Consider the following 12,030-nt stretch of genomic DNA (forward strand, 5'->3'; position numbering starts at 1 on the left):
CAAAAGGACAAATGATTCACACAATTTATATATTTATATTTATTTATATATAATAGTATTTTGCCTGCCTAAAAAAATTGCAGAATCCTAATCCCTCGCTGACCTTGCTTTTCTGTCTTTAGGTTTTTCTTGTTTGCTTACATACATTTAGTGATAACACAATGCTAATGAGTAATTGATTGTTGTTGTAAATAATAATTGTTCTAATAGAGCCCTGCTGCCCTAAATTCAAATACTTTCCTGCAGCCAGTGAAAGTTCAGTGCTTTGTAACCAGAAGGAAAGATTTGTACCAGCATTTCTGTCTCCATTACATTTTTGTAAAGCCTGTATCCTAAACTGTAAGACATCATTTCTAAACCCCTATTTGTCAAGGAGTAATAGCCTTAATAAGCTTTTTGTAGCTGCTTAACGCTCACTTTGTGCCTTTTCAATCTCATTCCCGCCAGGAAAACGAATAAAGTTATAAATGATACAAATTCAAATGCACTCATCATACAGTAGACTTTAGAATATAGGTCTATTTATAGAGTTTCAATGATAGGACATGTCATGATGAAGAGTTAGTGTGTCATTATTGTGACTTTCTCCATTCACTCTCGTGACTTGACCCAAGATTTGGATGATTTCTAATTTTATCCTTCTTTTTTTTTCATCGCAATGATGGGTTGCCATTTCATCCAAAACAGAAGTTGTTTGATTTGTCTGAAAACTTGTAAGTCTCAGAAGCATCAGTCTCTCGTGGCTGAAAAAAAGACCATTAAATGCAGGACTTCCGACAACACCTGAAGGCAGCAAATGCAGCCACTTGTGTGTGCGTGTGCGTGTGTGTGTGTGTTGTGTCTGTGTGTGTGTGTGTGCGCGCGCATGTGTGTGTGCGTGTGTGTGTGTGCGGGCGTGCGTGTGTGTGTGTGTGTGTGTGTAGGAGGAGCCCGGGCTCCTCCGCTGTGATAACAGGCTGCTGCCTCGGCTTGTTATCTTCCGTTCCCCGCCGTCCGAGCAGCGGTTCTCCTCCGGACCTGCACCGGGAATTATTTCATTCTAGTGAAACTTCACCAGCAGCTGCATAGCTCCTCTCATGGTGTCCCCGGGAGACTCCCCGGCCTTTACTCGACTTTACGGAAACTATCGGCGACCGTTTTGGGGTTTTGAAAAATCATGGAAACGTGGTTTTTGAATCACGTCCTCGGCGTGTCTCTGTCGGTCCTCCTACTGGGTCTGCCGGGGCCCCTCGGGGCAGGGACCCCCGGAAACAACAGCACGGACCCGGTAACGGCAGGAGTTCATTATTCAACCTCGACGGATGAACTCGGGCACATGGACAACAATGAAACTTCAACTTCATCCTCCAGCGAGAGTTTATCCCCATCACAGAGGAACGTCCTGCTCACACACGCTGCTGGTAAGATCACTGTCACTGAGGCCTGCGATAACAAGTGGAGCTGTTAACAAAAAAAGTTCACTTTGCTCTGTTTATCCCCGTTACTTCATACGAGGCAAAGCAAAGGCTCTGCACATCTCTGCTTTTCTTTTTCACCGTATTAAAATGGGCTTTGGTTGGAGGAGACCAGAGACATACAACAGCTATCCTGAACTGGAACAATTGGAGATATCTCGGTGTTTTATATAGGGAGGCAATCATCTCTTAATGCAACTTTACCTATCATAGTGAAGAGTGTCATCTTGGATTATGATATTATATTATATTTAGATCTGTTGCTTCTCTGCCACAAGTGCATTGCTCTTTTTGTGTTATTTGATTCAGTAGCTGTAACTAACTACTTCATTTTGCATTAAATATTTATGTTTATTGTTTTTCCCATTGATTGATTGTTCTATAAATTGCCAGAAATAGTAAAGTTAGTAAGTCCTAAAGTTGCTGTTCCCAGGTTAACATATTGAAAGACCATCTAATTACATAGTCGTTTATTGTCTTTCAGTGGAATCTTATTGTCATGAAATCATATATCAAGATATTGTGATGCACAGTTAGGCCATCTAAATTGATAGCAAGCACATATTAACTCTAAATGTTCTTTGTTCAATTTTTTTGAGTTTGTATTTTGCTCTAAAGCTCTTAATACAATGAGAAAATACTCGGTTTTCATTTGTTACGCTTTACTATGTGGTCATTTCAAACTTGTTTTTCTTATTTAACTTCCAGAGACCATGCTATATCGTGACACCATTATATGAAATGATCTATATCGGGATAGAAGAGTTTGGCCATATATCATAGAAGACTGAGAAAAACAGACAATATTTACATTTGACAAGATGGAATCAGCCAATTTTGTGACATTTTTGCTTAAAATTAATCAAATGATCAGTCGATGAATGCAATTTTTCTGCCACTAATCGATTACTCGACTTATTGTTTAATTTCTACTTTAGTAAGAAGTGTTTTTAAGGCTTATACTTTGTGCTCAATCTATGCATCAGATATGGTGAACGGAGACTGACAGTAAGAATACTGGGGAATATTAGAATTTAGATGTTTACTTGGTCCTTATAGTGAATGTGGTTCACCAGTTTATCCAGTTAGACCCATTGATTCAATTAGTTTGATTAAAAACCATGAACACTCAGAGGTCCTGTCATTAACATGTCTCTCCTATGATCCAAGTATCAGCATCCTTGCCTCTTTTAAGACCTTTGATAGTTCAAAGCTTGTTCACCAGCTCATACAGGTGTTGATAAGGTGTAAGAATCAAGGGCTTTAACTGATAAAGGTATCTTTTTCAGAGATCCAGCAGGGATGTACAATTATTGTTATCCCTCAAATAGAAGATTGAGATACAGTGCAAAATACGTCTGAACCTAAACCCCTGCCAGAGGAAGGAAAGAGAGATTTAAGTTCTGTTTCAAATAAATATTTTAGAGTATCAGGATCTATAATTCAACCACTGGCAAGCATGACACCATAAAGTTACCAGGAAACATCCAATAATGGACCTTTATCATGCAGACAGTTAATGAATGATGCTACCAGTCTCCATGGCACCAAGATAACATATGCGCGTCTCTCTGATGAAAAAAATGTTCACACTCTTTCTTGAATTACGCCATTCTACAGTCTGTTATTTCGGAATAGCAGTCTGCTGCTATGTATAAAGGCAGGGACGCACCAAGCCGACCTTGTGGCGTCCAAGGCCAACTGTTCTTCCACCTTGTCGCCTGTGTCTCGCCCAAAACGTTGCACTCGAAAACACCACAAAAGCTACGGCCAACTTCTACGCCTGTAAGAGAGGAAATTACCTCCTCTCGCAAATATACGTTAGCTTTCTGCTGAAAACCATAATTTGTATCAAATGACTGATTTCATCAGTAGTAGGGATCGACCGATATGGAATTTTTAGTGGCGATACCGGTTTTCTTTTCATCAACCATAGCCAGTGACTGAGACGGACTGCCGATTTTCTTAAGCCGATATTTGGAGCCGATACTACTTTAGCTCCCTCAGTTTACATCATAAAAATAACAGAATGATGATAACAAATGTTTAGAATCTCAATTTTTTTTAAAAGGAACATTTATTGAACTCCAGCAACACGGAGCTGCCTGTGGACGTCTGTCTGTAAATAATGCCGAGAACAAATTGTCGGCGAACTTAGCAGCCCGCGAATATCGGCTGATAATATCGGCCGGCCAATGTATCGGTCTATCGCTAATAAGTAGGCCTAAGAAGCCGTGTTGTAATCGGTGCTAGCTACTGAAAAATAGTTATTAGTTACAGTTTCTTGTTACCTTGTTAAAAAGTAACTAAATGCCTGATAACTTCCACCAAAAAGTAATGCGTTACTGTGACAAGTGACTCATGATCGTGCGTTTATTCGCGTGGGTGGATTGGTATCACCAGGATTTTATTGATACACTCTTATCAATACTCAGTTTGGTTCTTCTGGATTAATTGTTTAAAAAAATATATTCTAAAAATAAATTATACTATCAGACCAGGATTAGAGTGTATTTATATTTTAGCCTAATTATATAACTAAATGTTGTTTCCAGAGCAGCAACAGTAAAGTTTACAACAGCATAGTCACTATATAAAATACATAATATCTCACTGGAAGGAAATCTATATCAAAATTAACAAATCAGATTTTTGTGAAGATGAACAGTTTGACAACACAGACGGCATTTGTTTCTAACAATTCACTATAAGTGTAAAACACAGCAGCGGTGAAGGAGAGTCAAGTCAAGTCAGTTTTATTGTCAAAAATTGCAATATGCATGACATACAAAATGCAAAAATGCGGACAGAGCAGATACAGAACGCTGCTTACCACTCGTGGTTTCTACAACCTAAAAATGAAGCTCTGTGCACGTAAACTATTAATTAAAACTCAATTCAGTGTTTTTGAGGTATTATTACACAATCATAATTTATATACTGATACAATTGATAAATATACACAAAACTGACTGTTTGTTACAAGTTTAACAGCAATGTCAGCGATAACATAAGCTGTACTTTTTTGAAGATGTGTTTGTCCAGTGAGAGTTTTGCTTTGTTTCAGTCATGTTTGATACATTCAGAGTGGAAGTTGCCCAGCACAATTCACGGAAAACATGGGTCAAATGCTTTGCTCAAAGGCAAAGGGTAAGCTAGTTGCTGATAAAGAATGACAAAGTGGAAATGATTCTCTTTCCTCACCCTGATTTCACCCAGATTTACAGGTCTTCAAACACCTCAATATGTGGTCCTTGAATATCACAAAATTAGATAACTAAAATGTCCCCTGTGAATATGATCACCCTACTGCATTTACCTGAATTGATATGGAAGGCACAGAGCTTCTGGTGTATAACAGATGTGAAAAGACGACAATGACAGCCGCGTTAAGAGCTGAGAGATAAACAGCAGAGAATCTGGGAGTGTTCCTCACTTGTTGCCAACACCACGTTCCAGTCTGAGTTTTGTTGCCCGGACTGGATCTAGAGAGAGAGAGAGAGAAAATGAAATAATGAGAGAGACACGTGCAGAGGAAGTGAGAGAGAAAAATAGAGTCCAGTGGCCCAGTACTCCTCACAGACTCCCAGTGGACGGGCTGTTCTGCAGTTGAACTCTCCCCTCCGTTGGTTTTGGATGGAGGCTGCTGCTGGTGGTGGTTGTCAGGATGCTGTCCAGCACCGACGCTCATCCTCAGAGTGCTGTTGTTAAAGTCCTGGGCTGCTGGAGACTGGCCAGATTACAGGCTGTCAGACAGCACAGCATCAGTGATGAGCAGAGAAAAACCCTCTAGGTCAAGGAAAAAACCTCACACACAGACTTGGTGCCCAGCTTTTTTTATTCTTTACTTGATACTTGACTTAAGGGGACTTCTATTAAGCCCTGGGATAGTCTCTGCTTTAAATACCAGTGATCACATCACTATGTGGGTTGTATAGTGTTAGTGTACTTTCATATATATATAGTATCCAGTTCAATTCAATTTCAATTCAATAAAAAAAAATGTATAGTGCCAAATTATAACATAAGTTATCTCAGGACATTTTACATATGGAGGGATAAAGACCACACTCTATGACTTATTTATGATTTACATAGACCCAACAATTCCCCCACTGAGTACAGTGGCAACGAAAAACCTTCCCTATAACAGGGAGGAACGTCAGACAGACCCAGCTCTGTGGAGGACGGACATCTGTCTGCACCGGTTGGGGAGGAAGAAAAGGAGAGAGAAAGAGAGAAAAGACGGACAGATGGACAGAGAGAGACAAAGACAGACAGAGAGACAGAGACAGACAAAAAGACAGAGAGACAGACACACTTCTAGAGATGCAAGCAACCAAAGAGTAACTAACTATAATAATATCTATAGTAATGTGAATATGACATATGTTATGGCAGTTAATACAGCAGACTAGTAGAAACAAGCACAGTTAAGGTGATAGAATATGACCTAAGTTCCCCTCAGCTCTATGGTGCATTTTAGCATCTTTCAGCTCATTGTTTTGGTTTTAGAGCCCGCTACTTGTATTCACTCTCCCCTTTCATAATATTCTTTCCAGCCACAGCAGACAGCTGTTCAGCGAAAAAAAAAAACTTCACTCAGCAAAACAAAGTCATCTGGTGAACAGAATGTAGCGTAGAGATAAAAGAGGAGTAAATATTGGACGTATGTATGGCCAAATGAATGCTAATGTGTTGTTACCCCAAGCCTCCTGGATGTAAAAGAAGGCAGCTGCAAGTTAACATGGTCGCCATATGGATTTGAAAAGCAATAACATGTCAGTGTTGTGTTTAAAGCTAGCTCCATTGCCTGCAGCTTGAAAGTAATGAGTTGATATAAGAATATATCTATATAAAGGTCCCATATTGTAAAAAGGGAGCTTTGCTTGTCTTTTTTTATAATGAAGCAGGTGAAGGTGTTTTATAAATACTGTGAAATTAGGAAAAACGCTCAATGCACAGAGAAATGCGCACAGCCCGTATTCAGAAGCTGTTCCGCCAGGACCTCTGAACGGTTGTGATGTCACAGCTATAATATATATATATAGGTACAATGTGTCGCTACAGTGCTGTTACAGTTATACCCCAACTGCACAACAATGCAGATGTGGAAGACTGTGTCAATGCTGACCAATCAGAGAAGAGGAGGGCTTAAAGAGGCAGGCGCTTAAATGGAGCGTTTCAGACAGACGGTGAATACATGTTTATTCAGAAAGACAGTGTGAGAAAAATATTGTGTTTTTTGAACATTAAAGCATGTTAACATGTTCTAATAGAAACCCAAAATACAAGTATGAACCTAAAAATTTGCATGATATGGGACCTTTAAAAACTATTTTGTGGGTGTCCCAGAGGCCTTGTTATCTAAGATGCACACCATCACGTCATTGCAATATCTCTACGTTGCTTGCTTGTCATCCTTGCTCTTTATACATGCTTCTTGTCTATCTCCACTGTCAACTGTCAGTGAGAAACTGCTAAAAACATGTCTAAAACAACAATCTCTTTTCTGTTGCAACATTGTTTTTGACACTTCACTTCCGGTAACGTTTGGGTGGTTATTATGACTTAACAGCAATTTTGAGCCAGTCCAAAAACAAATCTCCACACAGACACTGAACATGAAAACACTCACTCACACTCAGATAACATGGTCACAGTTTTCTGCCAGTGCCTTGTGCTCACTCAGCTTTAGGAAGGAAATGGCCAAATCCCAATGGAGTCAGTCACCGCCATATTTAGGACCTCAAGCCTTTGTTAAAGCAGACAAGCCCGGCTGCCAATTGTTCTCCACCCAAAATCATTGCCTCTGCAGCAAGCAACAGTGTTTATGACAGTATCTTCCCTTTCTGCAGTCTGTACAGGCCAGACAACAGCATGGTGGGCACCTTCTGGTGGCCACAGCTGGAAGTGAGAATATGTGCAGTTTGTAATTGAAAGTAAATGGTCAGATCATGAATACTGTATTGTTTTGAAGGCATTCATTTATGCTCGATAAATGGCTTAAAAAAGGAAAAATAATGAAATAAATGTATGTTAGAAACTACACAAACCTTTAATGGATTAATACATGATGGGGTGATCATTATTTGTATGTTAGCCTCAACAACACAGTCTACTTTGCAGTTATAAATGGTGATTTTTTTTATCAGCATAAAAAATTATTTTCAATAATTGGAGTGTGTACGGTATACTGTATATCATGGAGAATATTTTTGACTATTATTAAAAGTCGAAGTAGAAATTTTACAAATATACAGTTAAAAAGATTATTAATTTAATTACACCACTATGTAATAATAATAATCAGGTCATATTCAACTCAAAAGAAAAAGCAAGTTTAAAAAATGTAAAATGATCATTTGATTTATATATATAAACTTATGTTTACAGTATACAAATGTATAAAAGCAGTTAAACACAAAAACAGAAATATGTTTTCACTGTCTTGTCATAAAACATCACACAAACTTGATAATATTATAATTTATTTATTTTTCCACAGACACTGAGCAAACACAAACCTCCACAGAAGCAAGCAGCAGGTCATTTGAGGCAATAAGCCAGTCTACTGAGCCATTCACCTCCACCCTTGTTGTAGCCACCACTGAGGCCAGCAGCAGCAGCAGCAGCATTAACAGCAGCAGCAGCAGCATCAACAGCAGCAGCATCAGTAGCAGCAACAGTATCAGCAGCAGCAGTATCAGCAGCAGCAGCACCAGTAGTAGCATCAGCAGCAACAGCATTGGCAGCAGCAGCAGCAACTGGAAGGACTTAACTAACACAGACCAGGTACCAGAAGCCTCCCCCGCTGTGTCCAGCGAGGCTAGTTCCTGGATGTGGACAGAGGATTCCAGACTCCCGCAGGACAGCCCAGATACCACCCTCCGACTAGGAGATGCCTCATCCTCTACGTCCCACACAGCCGTCCACACCAACAGCACCTACTCTTCTTCCACCATCAGCCGAGCTGGGGAGAGGACCCTGCTGTCTGTCACCTCCTCTTCCAGCAACAGCACATCCTCTGCCTTTACAGAGGACTCCAACTCTCATCAGCCCCCCTCCACCATGGGTATACCTGCTAGAGCTACAGAGACTGAGGACTACACCCACAGTGCCCCATCCACTCGGACTGACAGCGGGGACACAACAGACCAGCACATGACACACTCCGTCAAGGGGATATTTCCCCAGACCGGGAGCCCAGGGGAGCCTAGTGGAACACAAGATGTAACCGGACAACTTAATGCCACCCATCATCAGTACACCCCAACGTCAGAGGAGACCTCAAACTCAACACCACCTCTCAGAGTGACCCAGCCCAATACTGACCAATCTGAAGTGTCCATCTCCTCCACACCTTCTGTCACTTCCCCTGCAGAAGGTCCTACAAACATCTCAGTGACAGAGCAGTGGTCTGGCTCTAGTGTTGCCACCTCCACAGAGTCTTCCATCGAAACCCAAAGCTCCAGCACTCAGAACCAGGAGGGCACTGAGGGCGTTTCATCCCAGACCAAGGAGGAAAGCGTGGACTTGGGTATGACAACAGCATCCCCTGCAGTCAGCAGTAGTACAACTGAAGTGGACAGCTCTCAAACAGACACTCCAGTGCTGGTTACTGAGGTCTTCCTCACCACGACACCCGTCACTGTTACAGAAAGGTACATTTTTATTGTTATTCAATAAATAATAGGATAATGGTTCAAGGAAAGATATTTGGTTTTTGCACAAGCATGACAGCACAGAGTAGGATATATCGTTATTGCTATATAATATGTCATTATGTATGAAATATATCATAATTATTTCCATATATTTAGAAACATTCTTTATTAGAAATCACTTTGACAGACAAATTCTGCCCTCAAGGAAACCTTTTTTTAGATTTTGGGCTATTTTTCTTCCTTATCATGTCTTCTTTCAGACTAGTGGAAAGAAAATATCCAAAACACACATGAAGGTGTTCATTTCACTACATTTGTGTCTTTAGATTTCTGCTAAATTCACCATAAGTTAGAATTAGATAATGCCTCATTTGCATGATTAAAAAAACATACAATTTCAGAAAACTCGTAATACAAAATAGAATTGTCTTAATGTAAATAATCAACTAGGGAAGTTTCATGGTGATACCTATTAGTTCAATTTCTCTTACTATTTTCCAGTAGTGTCTCCCGATTGAGAAGCTTACATTATTTGCTCTAGCGCCCTCTACTGACACTATAGCCTTCACTGTGTTTTTGATTTCATTCATTGATTTTCTCATCAACAGATCCCAGATAACAGAAGAAGACACTTTCAAAGCCACTTCCTTCCCTACCACTATCACCACTACAACCCCTCCTCTATCTGCAACCTCATCCTCCAGGTTCAGTAGAACCGCTAGCAGCTCTACAGCCGGATCACCTACTGAACCCACCATCCCGTACACTACACCCTCCACCACAGCCTCCACCCTGGCTCTGCTGACCTCTGCAACGCACCCAACTCACCACGTGTCACCCAGCCAAACACAGGAGCCCTCAACAGGGATGGCTCATCCCACAAACGCCACCACTCTGCAGATAGAAACAAGCACAGGCACTTTGGGAATAACCACAACTAGTAGCCGGCACATTACCACCACCTACACCCATAGCACCCCAGCCAAGAGTACAGAGGCTCTGCAGACCACCGGGAAACAGACAGACAGAGGAACTACAGAGCTGGTGGGGACAACATCACCAACCAAAGCACCAACACCTTCAAGTCAGTGCTCTACAGTCTACAGTGCTTTCCACAGCAAGAATGTGTCTTGTTACTCTCTTTTGTAGCTGTGGACCAAAAGCATTACACTTCTAGATCATATGACAGAATTTTCCAGAATATGGAGGCAGATTAAAACGCTAAAGCTAAACGTTTTTCAAATGTTAGGAGAGTAAAGCCAAATGCAGGTTACGATACAATACGATATGAGACAATGAGATACAGTGCGATACGATACACAACTATGCGATGCAAAAAGATGTGATGCAATGCGATATGATGCAGAAACATACAATACAAAAGAATACGATGTGCGATACAAGGTGATACGATATATAACGAAATGATACAACTTAATTGTCAATTAGTACTGAAATTAATTTTGCATCTTTGAAATCTTTCATGCTTCTTGCGGTCAGTGCAGTGCGCAAGGCGATATTGCACAATTGCAGCCTGAGCATAATTTCAGTTGGCTGAGAGCATACAGTACATCCATGACTGAAAGGTCCGTTCTTGGAGGCACTCAACAACAGACATCCACGCCGTCAACTGACCACAAGAAGCATGAAATGGACGTAAGGCAGTTCAGTTCAAGAAATCTACATGCAAGTTAAACATAACAGTTACACATAAGACAGCTGTATACGCACGATAGAAAACACATCCAATAGTTATGACAAGTAGGCCATATATCACATAATATCCTCTGGACTCAGATCTCACAGTTTATTCTGATTCCCACAGATCTGTTCTCTCTGGTCTAAAGAAGGTGCTATCTTGTAGTTGATGCATTTTCAAATTCCTCTAATGTGCAACTTCAAATGAATAGACAATGAAAAAGACTTTGATGCTGATTATACTGCAGTGATCTTTCTACTCAATTTTATGGGTGCAGTACCGAGAAACAATGCCAAAGAACCACAACTACCACAGATAGGGAAAAATACTGAAACATGGACTGGTATGAAAATGTGCATTGCGAACAGTTATGAGACTGATGAGGAATAATGAATGTCAGTGTGAAGCCTCTTAATGTGCCACTGTTTTGAACTTTTTAATGGTTCAATTTCCTCTGTTTTATGGTAAAATCAAATGCCTGCTCTCCTCTCTGAACTCAGGAAACCCTTGTGTGTCAAACCCTTGCATGAATGGAGGGATGTGTGTGAGCTATAAGGGGCATCAATTCACATGCCACTGCCAGCAGGCATGGACAGGACCGACCTGCAACCAAGGTGAGCGTCTCTTTTCTTCCTGACAGTTTGACAACATGGTCATGGTAGCATGAAAACAAAAATAAAATCTTCTAAATGTAAAATGATCTTTTTCTTTATAGTGAGGAGAGTTATAATTAGTATTCAGGTATCAGTGAAGGGCCTTTTAGAATTTTAATTTAATACCTGCATGTACTTGTGTGTCCAGATGTGGATGAGTGTGAGAGTGACCCCTGTCCCGTCGGGTCCCGGTGTGTGAACACGCGAGGTTCCTTCAGCTGTGAATGTCCACTTGGCTTCGACTTGGAGGACGGACGCACCTGCACCAGAGGTAAGACCCCTTTAATACACAAAGTATGTACGTATACTCTCACCGGCCACTTTATTAATAATAAAGTGTCAGTATGGTCTTCTGCTGCTGTTCCCTATCTGCTAGAAAGTAGGTGGTGTTGTGTGTTCACAGATGCTCTCCTGCATTCCTCTGTTGGAACCAGGGAATATTTGAGTTACTGTGGCCTTTCTATCAGCTCAAACCAGTCTGGCCATTCTTCCTTGACCTCTGATCAACAAGGCATATGCGCCCATAGAACTGCCGCTCACTGGATATTTTCTCTTTT

General features: G+C 40.8%; 1 protein-coding gene across 1 annotated transcript in view; it reads left to right on the plus strand.

Moving 5' to 3' along the window:
* The first annotated feature begins 1,001 nt into the window (after nt 1-1,001).
* Nucleotides 1,002-12,030, plus strand: part of heg1 (heart development protein with EGF-like domains 1) — a 16,398-nt gene continuing 5,369 nt past the window's right edge. The window contains exons 1-5 of the mRNA XM_083921021.1: nt 1,002-1,400; nt 7,963-9,118; nt 9,730-10,205; nt 11,321-11,434; nt 11,622-11,775. Of these exons, the coding sequence (XP_083777147.1) occupies nt 1,157-1,400; nt 7,963-9,118; nt 9,730-10,205; nt 11,321-11,434; nt 11,622-11,775 (2,144 nt within the window). The 5' untranslated portion in view covers nt 1,002-1,156. The remainder of the gene's footprint in view (nt 1,401-7,962; nt 9,119-9,729; nt 10,206-11,320; nt 11,435-11,621; nt 11,776-12,030) is intronic.

Source organism: Echiichthys vipera (assembly GCF_963691815.1).
Source record: "Echiichthys vipera genome assembly, chromosome: 10".
Lineage (NCBI taxonomy): Eukaryota > Metazoa > Chordata > Actinopteri > Perciformes > Trachinidae > Echiichthys > Echiichthys vipera.